At 46.4% G+C, this 21170-nt stretch overlaps 2 protein-coding genes across 3 annotated transcripts in view; one reads left to right on the top strand and one right to left on the bottom strand.

Annotated features, from left to right (window-relative positions):
* Nucleotides 1-21170, top strand: part of scarb1 (scavenger receptor class B, member 1) — a 238870-nt gene that overhangs the window by 170027 nt on the left and 47673 nt on the right. The window lies entirely within an intron of this gene.
* LOC139218575 (unconventional myosin-XVIIIb-like) overlaps nucleotides 1-21170 on the bottom strand; it is a 36853-nt gene that overhangs the window by 6806 nt on the left and 8877 nt on the right. The window contains exons 9-38 of the mRNA XM_070850201.1: nucleotides 21050-21150; nucleotides 20142-20205; nucleotides 19111-19255; nucleotides 18450-18620; nucleotides 18233-18323; nucleotides 16587-16779; nucleotides 16318-16398; nucleotides 15427-15547; nucleotides 15156-15303; nucleotides 13673-13856; nucleotides 13433-13583; nucleotides 12108-12217; nucleotides 11948-12013; nucleotides 11726-11854; nucleotides 10887-11030; nucleotides 10020-10109; nucleotides 9811-9930; nucleotides 9519-9624; nucleotides 8705-8829; nucleotides 8441-8595; nucleotides 7370-7493; nucleotides 6013-6213; nucleotides 5813-5923; nucleotides 3578-3682; nucleotides 3133-3294; nucleotides 2934-3047; nucleotides 1391-1507; nucleotides 1219-1302; nucleotides 906-1043; nucleotides 622-807 (exon numbers count right to left, since the gene is read on the bottom strand). Coding sequence (XP_070706302.1) covers nucleotides 622-807; nucleotides 906-1043; nucleotides 1219-1302; nucleotides 1391-1507; nucleotides 2934-3047; nucleotides 3133-3294; nucleotides 3578-3682; nucleotides 5813-5923; nucleotides 6013-6213; nucleotides 7370-7493; nucleotides 8441-8595; nucleotides 8705-8829; nucleotides 9519-9624; nucleotides 9811-9930; nucleotides 10020-10109; nucleotides 10887-11030; nucleotides 11726-11854; nucleotides 11948-12013; nucleotides 12108-12217; nucleotides 13433-13583; nucleotides 13673-13856; nucleotides 15156-15303; nucleotides 15427-15547; nucleotides 16318-16398; nucleotides 16587-16779; nucleotides 18233-18323; nucleotides 18450-18620; nucleotides 19111-19255; nucleotides 20142-20205; nucleotides 21050-21150 — 3837 coding nt within the window. The remainder of the gene's footprint in view (nucleotides 1-621; nucleotides 808-905; nucleotides 1044-1218; nucleotides 1303-1390; nucleotides 1508-2933; nucleotides 3048-3132; nucleotides 3295-3577; nucleotides 3683-5812; nucleotides 5924-6012; nucleotides 6214-7369; nucleotides 7494-8440; nucleotides 8596-8704; nucleotides 8830-9518; nucleotides 9625-9810; nucleotides 9931-10019; nucleotides 10110-10886; nucleotides 11031-11725; nucleotides 11855-11947; nucleotides 12014-12107; nucleotides 12218-13432; nucleotides 13584-13672; nucleotides 13857-15155; nucleotides 15304-15426; nucleotides 15548-16317; nucleotides 16399-16586; nucleotides 16780-18232; nucleotides 18324-18449; nucleotides 18621-19110; nucleotides 19256-20141; nucleotides 20206-21049; nucleotides 21151-21170) is intronic.

Genomic DNA, 21170 nt, shown 5'->3' on the forward strand with positions numbered 1-21170 from the left:
GACTTCCTGCTTCCAGCAGCTTCGCTCGTGTTTTTGTTTTGCCAAGACAATAAATTTGTGAAAAGAAACCTCCTTCCTCTGACTGCACATTATTACACAGGTTGTTTCTGTTTGTTTGAGCCCTTTAATTTGCTCCTGTTCTTTTCTCTGGTTTGACAGAACAGCTGCTGTCACCTCTAAGTCAGCAGCCGGACTCTGAGGTGGAAGGATTCGGTTACTTGGTGGCAAAGATACAGGAAGCTCACAGGTCAGGGAATCTGTGGAAGGTCGTGGAACTACGAAGCGTCTGCTCCAGACAGGGAAGCTCAGAAACAGATCAAACCAGTCATTTGTGTAAAGCTGGTCATTTTCTTCTTCAGCTTGTTTCATGCACGTATGGATTCTGTTTCTGTCTCTGCTGCTCGGCTCCGTCAGCTCTGACGTCATCGAAAAGCTGAAGCAAAGTCGGCAAACGTGCAGCAAAGTGAACATTTGAGCTGCTGTGGTTCCAGAAGGAGAACCACAACGTGTGTGCGTCATGTTGTGTTTACGGGTCATTGAAATTCTGTGGATTCTGCTGATGGCAACCCCTGCTGTGTGTGTGTGTGTGTGTGTGTGTGTGTGTGTGTGTGTGTGTGTTACCAGCTCCATGCGTCTGCGGCTGCTGTCCTGCTCCCTCTGGATCAGCTCCTCCATCTCCAGCCTCATGTCCTGCACTCGCTGCTGGTAGTAGCGGGCGTTCTCTCTCTCCCGGGCCTCGGCCTGGGCGCTCTGCTCCAGCTCCTCCCCCAGACGCACCACGCTGTCCCTCAAACGCAGCACCAGCACCTGCACAAGCCGGAGGAAGGGGGGGTGGGATTCAAATGAAGCCATGCAGGGAATAATATTGTGTGTGGAGGAGCTGGGGCTGTTTTCCACAGGCTCACCTCAAACCTCTTCACTTGCCCTCTCTGAAACTCCAGCTTGTTTTCCAGGTCACACACTCGGGCCTCCTGTTTACTGACGATGCTGCGCCCCACAGTGGACGACTCCAGGAACTGCACCCTGGACACGTGCTGCTGGAGCTGCATGAGGAGTAGGTGGAGAGAGGACAGAGCCAAACACTTTTGGTGAGCCGCACCAGCGCACCGATACGTCAGCAGTTATATTTAGGTCTTTAACAAGGAGGTTAAATGATCCAGAAATCCATTAGAGTCTGATAACAGCTCACAGGCTCCATGTTTCTGCTCTGATTGTTACCTCCTCCTGGAGAGAGTGCCTCTGTTTCTTCACCTCCTCCAGTTCAGCTTGAAGCTCTCTGATCTGAGAGATGTCGCTGGAGGACTGAACCAGAGGCACAAACAAAAAGAGGTGAGACGGGTTTACCTTCCCGGTGAATGAGTGATTAACACAGTGAAGTCCTGAGCAGCACCTGAGCGATGAGCGCCTTGTGCTTCTTCATCAGCTCATTCAGGTCCTCCTGGTCCTCCTCCAGCCTCTTCAGCAGGTCCACCCTCTCGTGCTGCAGCAGGGCCAACTGCTCATCCACCTGGGGGGCAGGGTAGAGAGGTGAGGTGGCTCATATACACACATATACACACATATACACACATATACACACATATACACACATATAGCTCACAGGTTTAGTGTAGTATAGTGTGTATAGTGTGTATATAGTGTAGTATAGTGTAGTATAGTGTGTATATAGTGTAGTATAGTGTAGTATAGTGTAGTATAGTGTGTATATAGTGTAGTATAGTGTGTGTATAGTGTAGTATAGTGTGTGTATAGTGTGTATATAGTGTAGTATAGTGTGTGTATAGTGTGTATATAGTGTAGTATAGTGTGTGTATAGTGTGTGTATAGTGTAGTATAGTGTGTATATAGTGTAGTATAGTGTGTATATAGTGTAGTATAGTGTGTGTATAGTGTAGTATAGTGTAGTATAGTGTGTATATATGTAGTATAGTGTGTATATAGTGTAGTATAGTGTGTGTATAGTGTGTGTATAGTGTAGTATAGTGTAGTATAGTGTGTATATATGTAGTATAGTGTGTATATAGTGTAGTATAGTGTGTGTATAGTGTAGTATAGTGTGTATATATGTAGTATAGTGTGTATATATGTAGTATAGTGTGTATATAGTGTAGTATAGTGTGTATAGTGTGTGTATAGTGTAGTATAGTGTGTATATAGTGTAGTATAGTGTGTGTATAGTGTAGTATAGTGTAGTATAGTGTGTATATATGTAGTATAGTGTGTATATAGTGTAGTATAGTGTGTGTATAGTGTAGTATAGTGTGTATATAGTGTAGTATAGTGTGTATATAGTGTAGTATAGTGTGTGTATAGTGTAGTATAGTGTGTATATAGTGTAGTATAGTGTGTATATAGTGTAGTATAGTGTGTATATAGTGTAGTATAGTGTGTATATAGTGTAGTATAGTGTGTGTATAGTGTAGTATAGTGTGTGTATAGTGTAGTATAGTGTGTATATAGTGTAGTATAGTGTGTGTATAGTGTAGTATAGTGTAGTATAGTGTGTGTATAGTGTAGTATAGTGTGTGTATAGTGTAGTATAGTGTGTGTATAGTGTAGTCTAGTGTGTATATAGTGTAGTATAGTGTGTGTATAGTGTAGTATAGTGTGTGTATAGTGTAGTCTAGTGTGTATATAGTGTAGTATAGTGTGTGTATAGTGTAGTATAGTGTGTATATAGTGTAGTATAGTGTGTGTATAGTGTAGTATAGTGTGTGTATAGTGTAGTCTAGTGTGTATATAGTGTAGTATAGTGTGTGTATAGTGTAGTATAGTGTGTATATAGTGTAGTATAGTGTGTGTATAGTGTAGTATAGTGTGTGTATAGTGTAGTCTAGTGTGTATATAGTGTAGTATAGTGTGTGTATAGTGTAGTATAGTGTGTATATATATGTAGTATTTATCCAGACTGTCCCTTTAACCCCCAGCCCTACCACACTCTTCTGTTTGCAGATGTTCTCCAGCTCCATCTGACTGTTCTCCAGCTCCTGGGACAGTGTCGTCTGAACGCTCTCGGCCTCCAGACGCCTCGCCTCGCTCTCCTCAAGCTGGCACACAGAGGGGGGGGGGGTGAGTGTATCTGACGCAGCAGCATAGAGGGAGGGGGTCAGCTGACCGTACAGGTGGACGTACCTGGCAGTGCAGGCGCTCTATCTGCTCCCTGCTGCCGTTGGGCAGGTTCTGTCCTGGGGAGTCCACGGTGGAGAGCAGCAGCTGGGCGTCAGCCAGCAGGGCGTGAGTCCTCTTCAGGTCCCTCCTCAGCTTCTTCTCCACGTCAAAGTCTCTGTGCCCCACCTGCAAGAGGTGTGGGGGGGGGGTTACACCCTGAGGAGCCCAGCCCTCCACTCAGGGGGGGGGCTACATCCTGAGGAGACCAGCCCTCCACTCAGGGGGGGGCTACACCCTGACAGGGGCGGAGACAGGGTGCTGCCTCCTCGCTGCACATGTAGCAGTGACATCAGCCAGAGATCATTAACACACAGAAATAATGAGCCGGACACGTTCAAACCTGAGCTCAGTGTGTGTGTGTGTGTGTGTGTGTGTGTGTGTGTGTGTGTGTGTGTGTGTGTGTGTGTACCTGGTCACACAGAGTTGCTATGAGTCCTTCCAAGTCGTGTTTCTCATGGATCACCATCTGTTTCTCCTCATACTCCTGCTCCAACTGCATCTCCAACTGCCTCAGCTGCACACACACACACACACACACACACACACATAATCACACACACACACACACACACACACACACACACACACACACATAATCACACACACACACACACACACACACACATAATCACACACACACACACACACACACACACACACACACACATAATCACACACACACACACACACACACACACACACACACACATCATCACATCATCAGTGTGAGAACGATCTTCTGTCAGACAAACAATCAGTTCAGTGGTTTAAACTTCAGCTCAAGACGGTTCTGAAGTACTTCTACTACTGCTGTGTACTTCTACTACTGCTGTGTACTTCTACTACTACTGTGTACTTCTACTACTGCTGTGTACTTCTACTACTGCTGTGTACTTCTACTACTACTGTGTACTTCTACTACTACTGTGTACTTCTACTACTGCTGTGTACTTCTACTACTACTGTGTACTTCTACTACTGCTGTGTACTTCTACTACTGCTGTGTACTTCTACCACTGCTGTGTACTTCTACTTCATTGCAGGGGGGAAAACTGCACCACATTTATTTCCTTCCACTGGTAACTCTGCAGATTGAGAGAAATTAAATAAATGATGACGTCATTACAGATAAACTTTATTGATCTTTATTGATCTCTTGGTGTTATTCAGCTGCCCAGCAGAGGTTATATATATATACGGTTAGAGAATAAAGCTAGCTACGCTAATAATGCTAACAGTCTTGTAGTTTAACCCCCCCTCACCTCGAACACTGATGTCTGATGTTGATGTATTTTGTAATAATAATTAATACAGGCTGCTTTTATAAACATGGTTTATTAAGAATCATGGTGACATGAACATTATGTGTGATTTGTTTCTCCTCTAATGTTTTTATATGTGTGAATGTCCACCTGAGTCCATTTCATCTAAAGAGTGCAGACACACAGACTCCCTCACTGTTTCTCTGTGCTGTACAGATAGTTAGTGTCCTGTTACCTCTAAACCCTGAGCCCACCTGTGTCTAATCTCTCACCACCGTCTCCTGCAGGAGCCGGACACCAGACCTGCTCTCTGTGTATATGTCCTGCTCTCACGTGTTAATCCTCCTCCCCCTGAGCCGGCCGAGTGAAGCGGCACAGCGGGGGTCGACGTCGCCGATCTGATTGTGCCGTCGTGATGAGGAGCGCCGTGTGTGTGCGTCGCCGTGGCTGCAGACGTGTGATGTAACTGCTGATGTAACGTTATGAGGAAGGAAAAAAGAACTGGTTTCCTTCTTCCAGCCAAGGACATTTAAGAAAGATCCTTCTGAACACAAACAGAGACTGAATTTCTCCTCAACGTTATTTTCTGATGATGAAGAGGAAAACAAAGGCTTCGTCTCCTAATCTGTGCAGGTCTGTCATCACCAAGTACGACAAGTTCACGCTCACTTCCTCTGTTTCCTGCTTCCACCTGCAGATCAATAACAGGCCGTCCACACTCCTCTCCTGCTGCACTCCATTCAAAGAGGACACGTTATTCAAAATGCACTGTTTAATGTCTAAACATGTGTTTCTGGATCCTCTCTCTTTTTCTGCTGCTCCAACTTTGACTAAATGTGGTGAAAACGCTCCGTTTGGATGTTTGTGCTCCTAGAAAAGTGTTTTTTTCTGAGACAATATAAAAAAAGATGGAACTTCCAAAACTAAAACTCACTTTTTTGGTCAACAAATAGTGACACAACAATAAGGACCAAACAGATGAAGTGGGCAGATTAAATAGTGGTTTACTGCCAGGATTCAGGAAGACAAACCTCCAAACTGACTGCTGATCAGCTGGTTTACCTGCTGCTGGAAATGTTGCCATTATAATAACATTTTATTTAAACAGTTCTCTGCACCAGACTCAACACAATATTAGTAGTTCTTTGAGATAAAGCCCTTTTTTTGTGGCCTTGTGCATCAGGTGTTTGTGGTTGTGTCCTGACACACGAGGACAGGTGACATTCAGCCCTACATGATGCTACAATATGCAGCAAACTGGACTGAGCGGCAGCAGACAGATGTTGTAATCCTAAACTCTAGCAGGGCGCCGGGCATGCTGGGATACACCTCCAGCACCCTCAGCCCGGCCGTCAGTAACGAAAGCCGCCGCGGTGACTCACCCGTCTCTGAGACGACTTGTGTACGTCCTCCAACTCCTCTTCTTTGTCCTCCAACTCCTTCTGGTGGATCTGCTTCATCCTCTCCATCTCCATCTCAAAGCGCATGTGGACCTGACAGGGGCGGAGCGCAGAGCGAGGTGAGGGAGACTCCCGGCGAGTGAGTGAGTGTGAGTGTGAATGTGTGTGCGAGCGCCGAGCACCTGTTGCTGCTGCTGGATTTTGGCAGCGAGCGTGGTGATTTCCTCCGCCCTCTCGCTGGCCTGACTCTCCAGGAGGCGAAGCTGCTTCTTGAGGTCAGGCAGCGAATCGGAGGCGAGGTCGACGGGCAGGCTGAGGTCACGGATCTGAGCGCACAACTCCTCCTTCTGCTTCTGCAGACGGCCCACCTCCGACTGGCTCTCCTGCAAACGCCCACACAAATGTGTGTTATGGATATGAAAACACTTAGTCCTCCTCCAGCTCAGACGGTCTGTGTTTGTCCTCTGCTTACTGCAGCGTATCTGGAGCCGGCCGGGGTGAACAGCCTAATCGTGCTGGTGGATACTTTGGCAGGTTTGCCCACATGGGAGAAGAAACCAAAGCACACGATAAACAGCAGAGTTTTAGTGAGAGAAGAGAGAGGAGGCAGCTTCCTCTCTTCCATTCAACCTCAACTATACGTGTTGGAACTGGTCCAGTAGATCACAGTGGGTCCATTAAAAGTGCTTGTTTGATCCACTGACAGACTCAGAGTGTTATTCTAAGCATCATAGAAAGGATCCCTACAGAGAGAGACCTGGAAGATCCTTTTGGTTTAACCACAAACAGCACACACACCAGACTACATTCACTAAAACAGGGATTTTAGAGAACAGAGCACGGTGTCGCTGTGCTATCGCTGCATTGATCAGTTACTTTGTCTGTGTTATTGTGTGTTACGTAAATATTGTGCTGGATCTGAATGAACCCTTTAAAACAACAAAGTCACAAACAAACTAACAGATCTTGGCAGCGGTAGACTAGAAAGTCCTGTGTTCTTTGAGGTAAAATTACTGTTTTTGTCAATGGAGTCTGGTGTGTTTGAAGAGAGCAACATAACAGCTGTTTTTGATTAATAAAAGGATCTTATTCTTTGACAAAAAGTGATTTTAGCTCCCAGAACACAGGAGTCGCTGCTCTACTGCTGCCTCTACTGGTTGATTTGTTTGTGTTACTGTGTGACTGTTCTGTTCTCCCTCCTGAGGTCCAGATTACTGAGATTAAAGATGACATTAAGTGTGTTTAAGAAAAAAGCTTCCTGTCACACAGCTTGGCTGTAAAGCAAAAACGTCACTGTAGATTATCTGCAGCAGAACTCACATTAACCAGTCATGTGTAATATAAACAGCAAAGCTAATGTAGTGATTAGAGCATTTATATGAAGTTTAGAGATACTACAAACAGCTGACCTAAAATTAAAAGACTAAAAAACTATAATGACTCCAGCTCAGCCTCCATCACAGCAAACGGACGATCTGCCACATGGGAGCTTTGAGTCACTCAGCTGTGTGTAAACGTTCATGTGGAGGATTAACACACCTGCAGGTTGCGTCGCAGCGAGTAGATTTCAGCCCCCAGAGCTGCGTTCTCCTGACAGGCTTTGTCCTTCTGCTCCCTCTCATTGTCGGCTTCCTCCAGAGCCTGAGTCAACTCATTGTCAAACCTGAACACACACAAGAACAGGCAGAGGAACGATGTGTAATTACTCCATAATAAAGCATCAGGTCAGATACACCATGTTGTATATAAAGCCTGTCAGGTAGATCTACCTGCAGCTGCTCAGGAGTCCAACCACTCAATTAAGAAGCAATATATTGAAAGTAATGGATGAATTAACTAGAAATAAACAGGAACAAAAAAAACAAAACAAACAGGCAGTACATATAAAACCAAAACAATATATATTAAATAAAATCTTAGAAACAAAAATGCGTCCAGAATAAAAACACCAACCTTCTTTCCTACCAAACCAGTTAAAGAACCAGACTTTTTAAAGAAGAATTTCTTCAACCTGACATATTGACACTGACACTTGTACATATTTTGGTGTCTGAGTGACTGGTAGGTAGTAAAAGTGTTGGAACTGGTCCAGTAGATCACCTCAATGGCTGCAACGTGATCCTTTGGGACAACTGCACCTGATCACAGTAGGTCCACTAAAAGAGCTTGTTTGATCCACTGACAGGCTCAGAGTGTTATTCTAAGTGTGTGACAGCATCATGGAAAGGATCCCTACAGAGAGAGACCTGGAAGATCCTTTTGGTTTAACCACAAACAGCACACACACCAGACTACATTCACTAAAACAGTGATTTTAGAGAACAGAACATGGTTGTTGTTGGTCTACCGCTGCCACGACTAGTTTGTTTGTTTGTGTTATTGTGTGACTTCTGTGTTTTAAAGGGTTAATTAGGATGCTTTAAAGCACTAAAGCCACACAATAACAGTTTGGATGCAAACTAAACCTTTAAAACTCACAATTCACACAAAGTTCTGTTCTGCAAAATAAAATGACAATGGAGTCTGGTGGCTTTGAGGAGAGCAACATAACGGCTGGTTGAACTGGAAGGATCTAACCTTTATCGACAGGTGGATCAGATGGACACAAACCTTCTCTGCTTGCGGTCCAGTTCGTGCATGCGGCTCTGCAGGCAGTCAGTGAGGACCCGGGCGTCCTGGAGGTCAGAGGTCACACGGCGACAGTGGCGTTTCAGCTCTGTCGCACTCCGCCTGGACTGCTCCAGCTGGGCCTGCAGTGTCGCCACCTACACACACACACACACACACACACACACACACACACACACTGTTATTGTCTTCAGACATTTAATCTCCCATCAGTGTTGCGCCGCACGTCACAGCGTCCTGTCTCACCTTGGTATCGAGCTGTTGTCGGGTCTGTCTCTCCGTCTCCAGTTTTTCCTCCGTCTGTTTGAGGCGTCTGCGGACAAATTCGACCTCCGTCTGGCAGCACTCCAGCTGCATGGCCAGCTCGCTGTCTGTGTGGTGAGACGGGTGTGACTTTGTCAGGGGTGACGGATGGGATCACTTCAAACACGGAGGCTTTTTTCTCTCTGGCTCTCTTTCTTAAGTTGAAACCAGCCGTCACTAATCCTGAGCCTCAGAGGCCAAAACTCACCCTGAAATATCCAGTTTTCTCTTTATTTTATTAGAGAGGTTTATTCTACTCAGGTTAAGAACTTCTTACCAAGCAACCGACCACTTCCTCCAACAATTTCAGACCTGTGGCGAGGGTTCAGGAGAGAAGATGAATCCCTGAAGCTACAGTAATGATCTTCTTGCTTCTGGCTGGAAAGACGTCCAGCAGTGAAATATTTCTTTGAGAGAGTTTGGTGACACAAGAAGTGGGAGATATCTAAAGGATGTGGACGGAGGATGTGCTGTTTATCATCTACGAATAATCCACTCATCAGTTTTAGTATTGTACACTGCTCATCTTATACTTTGCTCTTTATTTCTTTGTGTTGATGCCTCGGCGTCGACATTGAACACAAGTTAACGTAGCAAATCATAATTTATGTTTTCTCCAAACAGCTGAGCACCTCCGCAGCCTTTCCCCGTAACCCCTGGCAACTGCAGGTTGGTACGATGGACCGCAATAAAACAACAAGGGACACGAGGACGATTTGGGTCTCGGTGTTCTCACCGCCTCCCTCCTGCCCGTTACCTGTGGCTGCTCCTCTCGGACTCTCCGCGATCTGGACTCTCTGCTTCTCCTCCTCCAGCTGCTTCTCCAGGGTTTCCATGGCGACTTTACACTGGTCTAGACGAGCCTGGCAAAAGGAAGAGAAGGATGTAGGAGGACGCAACAACCTCAGGTGTGTGACAGAAAAAGTAGTGAACAAGGAGTGTGGACTGGGGAGGACTGGGGAGGACCGGGGAGGACCGGGGAGGACTGGGGAGGACTGGGGAGGGAGGAACAGATCACTTTCCCCACCACAGACCCGGAGCCGGTCTACCTGCAGGTCCTTGTTGTCCCTGCTGAGCCGGAGTCTCTCTGCCCTCTCCACATCCAGAGCCTGACCCACCGCATCACCACGGAAACGCTCATCGCTTAGCTCAGATGTCACAGCTGTAACCTGCACACATGGACAACAGCATGAGCAGTGTGTGTGTGTGTGTGTGTGTGTGTGTGTGTGTGTGTGTGTGTGTGTGTGGCAGCACTCACCTTGGTCTCCAGGCTGTCTGCAGTCTGCCTCAGCTCGTTCCTCTCCTTCTCTGATTTCTCCAGGCGTCGCCTCAGAGCTGATATCTCATCCTGACAAGAAGAGGAAGAGCATCTCACAGCGCCTGAGACGTCTCATAAATCACAACCTGAGACGATGTGGTGATGCTGCTGTTATTGGTGCTGTCTGATCTTTCACCGCGGCGAGGGTCCACCTGTTGCTCACAGAGTTGCCCCCAAGTTGACTAAACTCCATTACTGTGACTAATCAGCTGTCTGTTTGTTTCCTTCTGTCATTTCATGTTTGTGCCTGCGGCGCTCTGCGGCAGAGATGCTGCACCTTTCACTCCTCAGAAGCTTCTCAGAGAACATCACAGTGCTGCGTTCAGAACCGACGTGGGAAACTGTTCAGGTTATGTTGTGCTGATTGTGCACAGGGCGTGAGGATAGCTGCCGCTGTAAAGGCACAGTCTGCAACTTATCTTATATATTATCATGTTATAGCCCAACAGCAATCAATAAATCAAACAGTCTGACAAAAGACAGCTGTCACAGGAGTGTAATAAACCAGCCTGTCTGTCTGCCTGCCTGCCTGTCTGTCTGTCTGCTACATGTGTGTGTGTGTGTGTGCATGTCTTTGTATAGTTATGATAACAGATTTTGATTTTCCCCCATTGTTGAGAGGACAGTCCTGCATTGTGAGGTGTCTGGTCCTCACAACGTCAAAAGGGCCTTGGTGTTGAGGTCAGGGTAACGATAAAGGTCAGGCCAAGGTGTTTAGTCCTGATCGTTAGGTTCAGGGTGAGGGTCACAACTATAGAAAGACAGGCGTGTGTGTGTGTGTGTGTGTGTGTGTGTGTGTGTGTGTACCTCTTTAGCTTGGAGCCTTTCGTTGTCCATGTTGACGTCGAGCAGAGGACGCACTCGGCAGAAAAGTTTCCACCAGCTCCACTTGGCCACAACCCTCAGAGCTCGCAGGTTCCTCTGCAGACATCTGACGGCCATCTGCTGCACCTGGACACACACACACACACACACACACACACACACAGAAGTGATGAATTTAGATGTGCACTGACTATTATCTGATGTGTTACACTATTTACACACACTAGTGAATTCTCAGGAGGCCAACATGAATTCATAATAGATGCTCGAGGGTTAATGGGAAGTTACTGCAGCACAGAGGTATTTTTTCAGTAAAAGTACTAAAACCACCGTCCAGACCGTGACGGCATGTTTTATGGGTTTGGAGAGCTGACAGATATGATCCATATCTGTGGGGATATGATTTTTCTGTCTGGTATTTAAAATTCCCTCTGATGGCGGCGGCTCTGGTAGATGAGTTCTGATTTTCTTTAATGACTCCATTGATCAGAGGGGGGGGGGCAGGCCATTAAAAAAGTAAAATATCCTACAAAATTTGTTTTCCCAGTTTGTAAAAGCATGTTGAATAAATCTGTCAAACAAATCAAAGACTTTGAAGACACCACCTTCAGCTCTGAGACATTTTCTGACATTTCATGAACTTCATGAATCATCAGGTTCATTTATAAAGACAATAAGCTGCAGATCTGCTCACAGTAACTTGATTTCCTCACCTGTAGCTCCACATCGCTGCTCTTCTACAGCAGCGTAACGAGCTTTAGCGTCTTGACGGAGCAACGGCGTGTCGTCAGCATACAGACGAAAGCTCGACCACCACTGACCTTGAGTTTGCGGTACTTCTGCCGGGCCAGGTGTCCTCTGCCGGCCGCCTGTAGGTGAACCAGCCAGCCAGTGACCTGCTGGTCCCTCTGCTGCTCCAGGTAGTGCAGCACGCCTCGCTTCATGAACACCTGAGACAGGAGCAGGAGGAAGACCCATGACGTGTCACATCAGTGGGGTTCACGCTCTGCTGTTCGATTAGAGGAGTGTAAACGTGCTCTCACCCTGCTGGCGCCCACGATGATGCTCTTTTTATCCAGATCCAAGTCCACCAGCAGCTCCTCCACCGCCTGAGAGACACAGAGAGGAGAACAGCTGATTTACTCTGGAGGTCACACACATGATGCTGGTTTGAAATACGGCGGCTGGGACGAGCGTCCTGACCTTCCTCTCATCGTGGCTGACAAACATTGAGGCGTAACGCTTCATGATTGGAGGAGACAAGGCCTGGAAATGACACCTGAAGTCGCTCAAAGTCATGTGCTCTGAATAACCTGAGAGGGAGAGAGACACACAGAGGCAGAAATCTGTTTTCTAAAGGCAAGAACAGGCACATTAGGAGCTCCACATGGAGCGCTGACAGGAAAATAAGATACTGTGACTCCTAAAATCACAACCATCCTCTTACAAATGAAGAGTTAAACTCAGTTCAGTCTTAAAACAACAGAGATGAAAGGTGTGTGACCTCTGAACATCACACAGCTGTATTATCTAGAGTTAGTGCTCCCTCAGTGGGATCAGCGCACTGGATCTTTTCTTTATTTCCACCTGTACGGCTCCAATAACGGCAGCTTAACGAGTGTGTTTCTGCTTGAACTGGATCCAGCAGAGCCGCTCTAACTTAAATCCTGTAATCTATTAAATTCAGGCTTCCCAGCAACCTTTGCTGCGGCTCCCGTTTCCTCGCCAGTGATCTGCCGCTCCAGATAAAAATAAACTGGTTTTTGAGAAAGTAAAGTGGAGCTAAACGGATAAAGACTCTCTCATGTGAGTGTGGGCTGTTTCTTCACTCCTTCTCTCAGGTTGGGGAGTTTTATTTTGATTTTGGCTGCTGGATACAAAGTTCTGATATTTTCTGTGCCATGTTTATTCAGAGAGCGACGCTTTAAGTCCCTGTATTTTACATTTATAAGCACTATAAGTTATTTAATAAATGTACTGTAAGAACACTAATATAGTTTCTCCAGTTCTCCAGGTGTAACTCCTCTTTAAACTGTTTATTATCAGACTACAGCTGATGATTCTTTTCTCAATCAATCCACTGATTGTTTGGTTTGTAAAAATGGTGATGTTGTCTATATACATGTGTATTGATTTCTCACTAAATTATGTCTACTGCTGTTATTTTTATATCCTTGTCAACATTGCATTTGGTTCATATGAGTATTATTGATGTAATCTGATTTCTATTAACGCACTGTGCTGTAATGTTTTGTCCAGTGTGTCAGGTGAGGACCTCAGGAAGACATCAGCTGATGGATCCTTTGAATAAACAATTAAATGGTTCAAATGATTAAAAACACATTAGAATGATTAAGATCCTTCAAAGGAAAAGCAGCGACCTTCACACCTGAGAAGCTGCAGCCAGGATCGAAGAGCTGATCGATCTATTCAGCTTCATAGGTTCTGTGTGACTACAGCTGTCGGAGGAGAGCAGAGCTATGACGTAGCATGAGAACAGAGGCGGTGGAGGCGGTGGAGGCGCTGACCTGTGCGGTGGAGCTGCAGGGCCGACAGGATCTGTGTGGACTGCAGCTGGACTCGGAGCGCCGGCACGTCAAAACTGCCGTTGTCGACTTTTGCTTTGACGCACTGCAGGAACACCGGCCTGGCCCGGCGAATCAGGTTCACCAGAGCGTCCTGTGGGGGGGCGGAGGAGGAGCGGTGACGGAGGCTGACTCCCTCCGTGGAAACGCTCTCATGTTGTGTGTGTGCAGTGGGACACTTACTGCCTGGAGCTTCACTGCGATGCAGTGGGAGTGTCTGCGAATGGCCGCCATCCCTCCGCTGAACGTCTTCCTGATGGTGCCGTTCCTCTGCAGGGAGCGCTGGCTGCCGCCCTCCAGACCCCCCAGGCCTCGACACAGAGGGGGCAGAGAGATTCTGGGGGTAAACATGGCCTTCACCTCCCCTCTGAGCAAGACAGAGAGAGAACAATGCAGCAAGTACTCAGTAGCTGGGCTGATGATTCTCACTGACTGCCAACTGTTTTCTCTCTTGATTGATTAGTTGTTTGGTCCATAAAGAGGTGAACTATGCTGATCAGTGCTCCCTGATCCCTAAGGTTCTGTGCACAACCAAAAAATATTCAGTTTACTGTCACACAGGAGGAAAGAAACCAGAAAATATTCTCCTTTAAGAGGCTGGAATCAGAAGATTTGTAAAGAGGAAATGACTCAGATCATTTAAATGATTATCAAAATAGTTTGTGATTAACGTAATGGTTGACAGCTAATCCATTAATTCATGAATTGTTGCAACTCTGGGTGTAAATGCAGGATAAAAAGCCCCCTGGACAGCTCATGTGTGTTTGTTTTGATATATATCAGATCACTGAGGCAATAATATCTGCAGATGTGTGTGGAAAGTTGTGAAAGTGGCTCTCAGTATCTGTGTGTGATCCCTTTACACATTCACAAATCTGAGAGCATCTGGGAACAATGATCCAATAATAGTGCACTCATCCCCCCGCAGTGTTTCACTGTCTCCAGTGTCCGGCAAACAGAAACATCCAGAAATCCACTTAGAAATCCTAGAAAAATAAGATGCTTCTCCCGCTGCAGAACCTGCCCGAGATTCTTCCTCTTTTAAAACTCTTCTTCAGCATCACGCTGACTCTGCAAACAGGAGCTGCTCATAGCTCATGTGGACACTTTAGTTAGGACACCTCCAGTAGTTTTTAAACCGGGGTCCTATTTCTACATATTTTGGTGTCTAAATGAGTTGTAGATGCAAATTTTTCTGAACTGCTCCAGTCGATAAACTCAGCTGGCAGCCACGAGACAGGATTACATCATGGAAAGGATCCCTGCAGAGAGAGACCTGGAAGAGCCTTTATTTTAACCACTAACAGTCGTTATATCGCTCTCTTTAAAGCCACAATACTGCAGGGATTTTAGCTCACAGAACCACTTGAGGCAGCAGCTCCTGAGTCCTGTGAGCTAAAATCCCTGTTTTAGTGAATGTAGTCTGGTGTGTGTGCTGTTTGTGGTTAAACCAAAAGGATCTTCCAGGTCAAGTCAATTGGACACCAACATATGAACAAATTTAAAAATATACTGTCCTTCACATCCCCCAGTGCACTCTGGGAGCTGTAGTTCCAGACTCTAGAGGATGGGTCAGGGGTCACGGTGGGCTGACCTCAGAGGTGACCTGAAATGTAAATGTTAGTTCGACCAGGAGCCTCGTGTGTGAGCCTTAAAACACACTCACATGGTGGAGTTCTGCAGCAGGCAGGTGGCGTTCAGAGCCGACAGGTTGTTCTGGATCAGACCAAACCACCCGGTCAGGTCGTAGCGGACCGGGTCACCGCCCATCAGGTGGTTCACCTCACACTGCAGCGGCTGCTCGCACTGACGCACTGCAGGGACACATTCACAGCAGCCGTCACACCGAGGACACACACACTCCACACACACACCGGGATGGGCTGTGTGTGTGTGTGTGTGTGTGTGTGTGTGTGTGTGTGTGTGTGTGTGTTTACCAGTGCTGCTGAAATACTGGCAGACTCTCTCCAGGACACTGTTCTCACTGGAATTTGGTGTCACCATCTCCTCATCCAGGACCCATAACAGACCTCTGGGGTCTCCGTCGGCCGCCCGGACCTGAGACACACACACACACACACACACACACACACACCACATACATGTTACTGTCTTATGTTTGATTCTGGCGTCTTCTTAGGAGAATATTTGCTAATAAATGAGATGATATTGAACGATGAACAAGCAGAGAAACAGAAAGAGCTCCTTCAAACAGCCTCCTCCTCCTCCGCTCTCTCTCTCTCTCTCTCTCCCCCTCTCTCCCTCTCTCTCTCTCCCCCTCCCTCTCTCTCTCTCTCCCTCTCTCCCCCTCCCTCCCTCCCTCTCTCCCTCTCTCTCCCTCTCTCTCTCAGGATTACTGCTTTGATCGGACGATAACAACCGAAGGCTACTGAAGTGTATAAACTCCTCTCTTCCTTTATCTGGGTTTTGGCAGCTGGACAGTCAGTTTTATGATGCTTAAAGAGATTTTAGTTTGCAAGTCAAGCCAAAACTATAAAAGCGAGAAGCCCCCCCACACACACACACCCCCCTCGGTGGAGATGACTGATTTATGCAGCATTTGGAAAACAAGTGGTACTTTTATTTTTCGGGCTTGTTAAAGGGGAATCCAGCGCTCAATGACTGCACTCCCTGTTCACACCTGTTCAAATCACTGGGAGGGGGTTTCACTAGACGGGAAACTTCCTCCAGAGCAGAAGACGTTACGCACCTGAGAACAGCTCGAGGAGAGACTTCAGGTATGAATGAGTGGAGGACGTGCAGTACGCTGTGTGTGTGTGTGTGTGTGTGTGTGTGTGTGTGTGTACCTGGACGCTGTGTGTGTGTACCTGTGGAGGCGGCTGGTCGATGGCTGACACCACCTCCGCCGGGCTGTTTTCTGGACTCTCTGACTCCACAGGGATCCTCTCCTGTAAATCACAGGAGGGGGGACAGTCGTCAATCATCAAACAGCTGAAAGGCCTGATGGAATCCAGACTGGATCAGTTCTATCATCTTTATATAATCATAAATAATCCCTGATCTGCTCTCTGAACTAACAGGCCAAAACAAAGCAGGTATATTTCTACATCTATGCTGCGTTCAGGGTCACTGTCACCTGTGCGTATCTCTCCAGAGTGTGTCTGAAGGTGTGTGTGTGGTAGTGCTCCAGCAGCCTCTCCTGCAGGTAGTTGTGGCACAGCTCGGACCAGCTGCCCCCCCGGTCCTCGGCGCCGTGTCGGGGGCTCCTCAGGCCCGGCGTGTCCACCACCATCACGGACGCCAACGTCAGCTGCTGGCTGCTCAGAGCTCTGCACGCACAGCAAAACACAGCACGGCGTCAACAAACACGTGTACTGCAAAATTCAACAGTCTGGATATGAATCAAATAAAAAATCTTTTAAATATACATGTTTGAGTTTAGTTTATTTGTTCTCTTTGGCTTATAATGTGTGACAATAAAGATCCTTGAATCCTGGAGCCAAATATGTGAAACATCATGTTGAGCTGCTGCCTCACCTGCACTTTTTCTGCTGCACTGCTGCTAAAGGAGGACTTCTGATGCAAACACATCTAAGACTGCACACTTCTTATATTTCATGCTTATATTTCTCTCATGTAGCTCGTCCTACGTGCACAGTGACAATAAAGGTATTTGTGTTTCAGAGAGAAAAGAGCAGCATGGGGTTTGAAACATGTGCAAATATTGACTAATGAAGGTATTAAGGGTATTAAGGATGTGTACCACGTGCAGAAATAATGGCGTTAGTGTCGGACATAAGGAGACTTTAGCGTGTAACATGTGTGCATGTCATATGTAGTATATGTGCTCCTTCATGTGACGCCGCCCCCCCGACATCAAACCAGGTGGCTGCTATGAGTTACTGGGAGGAAAACAAATGAATGTTTTCAAGAAGTAAAGGTCACTGAAATCAGCAGAGGTCCATATGACGTGGCAGCGGTCTGCGGGGACACCGTGGACATGTAGCATGAGACCAAGACAACACCATCAGAGCAAACAGCCTGCGGGCGTGACGACACCTGGCATCTCAACATAGAACCACGTAAATACAGCAGCAAGTTTAGATGGATTTATGTCTGCGAAGAAAATATGAAGCTGTAGCCAAGCACCTTAGTTTAGCTTATTCTTTATTTATTTCTGTGTCTACTCTAAAAGTGTTGGAACTGGTCCAGTAGATCACCTCAGCCAGCAGCCTTTGGGACAACTGCACCTGATCACAGTAGGTCCACTAAAAGAGCTTGTTTGATCCACTGACAGGCTCAGAGTGTTATTCTAAGTGTGTGACAGCATCATGGAAAGGATCCCTACAGAGAGAGACCTGGAAGATCCTTTTGGTTTAACCACAAACAGCACACACACCAGACTACATTCACTAAAACAGGGATTTTAGCTCACAGAACACAATGTCACTGTGCTGCCACTGCATCGATCAGTTAGTTTGTCTGTGTTGTTGTGTGTTACATAAATATTGTGCTGGATCTGAATTAACCCTTTAAAACAACAAAGTCACACAAAAACACAAACAAACTAACAGATCTGGACTAGAAACTCCTGTGCTCTTTGAGGTAAAATGACTGTTTTTGTCAATGGAGTCTGGTGTGTTTGAAGAGAGCGATATAACAGCTGTTTTTGTTAATAAAAGGATCTTACTCTCTACCAACAGGGTCTGAAGGGTTAGCAGGGTTAAACCCTCCTGTGGGTGGAGCTGGTTGTGCCCTGTTACTGTTACACTGTCTGTCTACCTGTTGATGAGTGACACTATGGCAGTGAAGAGTTCCTCATAGAGTCCAGCAGCCATTCCATCAACACACTGAGCCGCCGTCAGCCGGGGACCTGCACAGACCAGAAGCACAGTTAGAGTCATTACAGCCGTTCGTGGTCCCAGTCAGGTGAATCCTAATGACTCCGTTCAGCCACACGGTAGGAATCCAAGTGTTTTTGGTTTTGCGCTCGTCTCACCCTCCTCTGGCTCGGCGGCAGCGTTCCTCTCTCTGCCCCCCCCGGTGGCTCTCTGCAGCAGCTGCCGGAGGTGATGTTTGAAGACGGCGGTGTGCAGCTCCTCTCCCTCGCAGCCGAGCACGGCGCTGGCCGTCTGAGCGCTGTCGAAGCTCACAAACTGCCTCCTGCCCACTGAGCCGAGGAGGGACAACATGTGTTTACTGAGGAGAGGATCTCTGTTACATGAGTAAAACATGTAGGATACTCCATCATCATCCCAAAGCCTCGTCAGGAGCAAACACAGGGGGGTCAGCAGGATGTTTACAGGGAAATAATGGGCTTTTACTGCAGTCAGTACAAGAACAAAGTACTAAACACCATGCCCTCAAAGTACTACTGAAGTAAAAGTACAAGTATTATCAGCCTCCTGCAGTATCAGCAGTAACAGTACTACAGTATCAGTAGTACTGTGTGTACTGCAGTATCAGTAGTACTACAGTATCAGTAGTACTACAGTATCAGTAGTACTACAGTATCAGTAGTACGGAGGAGAAGAGCAGTAGCAGTAGAAGTACTACAGTATCAGTAGAAGTACTACAGTATCAGTAGTACTACAGTATCAGTAGTACTACAGTATCAGTAGTACAGTAGTACTGACGTGAGGCCGTCAGTCCTCAGTTACCTCTGCAGGCCCCGGCAGCTCCCAGATGGTAAATACCAGCCAGAACACGCCAGATCGCCTTCTGCTCGCTGGCTGAGAAGCCCAGCGTCTCCATGGCAGTCAGCAGCTTGGCGAAGGAGACGGACGCTCGCTGCTTCTCCTCCACCTGACAGACAGACAGACAGACAGACGGACAGACGGGGGGAGGGGAGGGTAAGGGGGGGGGGGAGTCTGTCTCTGAAATCAGCCACTTAATACGGTGGAAGAACAGCTGAGTCACATCTCATCCCCCCTCACAGCCTGAGTCTCTGCTCGCCGCATGATTTCACCTCTTCAGAAAGCCTTTCTGGACCATTTGGTCTCTTTCTGTTCAGCCTCATGTGGTGAAAAATGTTCTGAAGAACACATTTGCGGTAGATTTGTCGTAAACCGCACCGATCCAGAGCTGCTGAGGCAGGATCGGTCTAAACTTTGGGTCTGTTGTCTTCAGAAAGTGAGGAACTTCATCAACACGTCGTCATGGAGACGTAAGAGGTTGATTTATGATGGCAAAATGATAAATATGAGCATGTTTAGGCGTCTTTCAGTTACATGTGTGACGTTAGTTTGGTTAGGTTTAGGACAGGAGAATAGTTTGCATCATATGTGGAAAAGACTAAAGTCCACATGGAAAGTGAGTTTTGACAGAACTTGGGTTTGTTCTCACCTTTAAATATCAAAAACAAGCTGTTTAAAATCAGCTGGTTGTGTCTCAGCTGTTAATCAGACAGACCACCATGAAACGGTCACATGACTGCACCAGGAAGTGTAGGATCTGTCACTGAGGGACTTCTGGAGCTAAATCCAGAATATTTAAAAGCTCTGTGACACCTGTGGGCTCTTCACAGTTAAAGAGACCATCCCACCGCCTTTTCCTAACTTTCCTGACTGCAAACTGACGGAAAACACGACAGGACGTGATTTATTTTATGACTATTCGCTCCCTGAAACTGAAGCAGCTAAATCAGGAGATGCTCTGACACGTCAGAGGTCTGTCCTGTGACTTACTGTACCTTGGTGGGATGAACGATACCAAAAGAGTTGGACTCAGGGAGCTGATGCAGCTGCAGATCAGTCCTAAAAACAATAAATAAGAAAAAAATATATGTAATAAACTTTATCTATATCACACAAAGTGCTTTACAAAACTAAATAAAACTTTAAACATAAAGAATTAGAAGGATACGAGCACAAAGGAAGTAAAAACAATCAAAAGAATAGAGATAAAATAAATAAGAACAGTTGGAATAAAAACATCAAACGTTACTAAAAGCTTTCAGAAAGTTTTAAGATGAGTTTTAAAAGAAGTTTGAGACTTAATATGAGTTTAAATCAGATCAGAACATCTAAATCTGGTATTTTCAAACCTGAGCCCTCCTTTGACTGTAAAGTATAAAAGCCACCAGACTCCATTGACAAAAACAGTGATTTTACCTCACAGAACACAGACACAGGTTCCAACCCTTTCACAGTCAATCACACAAACACATTCAAAGATTCAGGCAGCAGAAGACCAGAAGGACTTCTAGGGTCTGTAGGGCAGCATAATCCACCTCTGGTTCATCCCCAGAGTCTTCACAGAGCTCCTGCTGCATCACTTCCTCTTCCCTCACACACTTCTGCACACATTTGCACTCTTGGACATGAATTTTAATTTCCCGGCCGGCGCTCTGTGATTTATTGTGCGGGTTCGTCCTTGATGTTTTATTTAAGTCAACACATTTCCCCCAGTGGGACAATAAAAGACGGTCTTGAACCCTGAACTTTCGGGCGTCAGACAGTTTAAACTGAATGAAACCAGGAGAGAAGAGAAGCTCAGAGACAAATGGGTTTTTAGGAGCTTATCCAGTAAATATTCTAACATGTAGCCAGTAAATACAGCTTAGTGGAGAAGAAGTGTGAAAGAGTAAAGAACAAGTACCTCATCTCTGTGCTGAGGCCTGCCAGCATCTGAGAGAAGACCAGGAAGTTACTCTCCCCCGACGTCTTCTGACACACTCTCCATTTGTCCAACATCATCGTCTGAGGGAAGAAGAAGAAGA

This window comes from Pempheris klunzingeri, chromosome 19, assembly GCF_042242105.1.
Source record: "Pempheris klunzingeri isolate RE-2024b chromosome 19, fPemKlu1.hap1, whole genome shotgun sequence".
Classification (NCBI taxonomy): Eukaryota; Metazoa; Chordata; class Actinopteri; order Acropomatiformes; family Pempheridae; genus Pempheris; species Pempheris klunzingeri.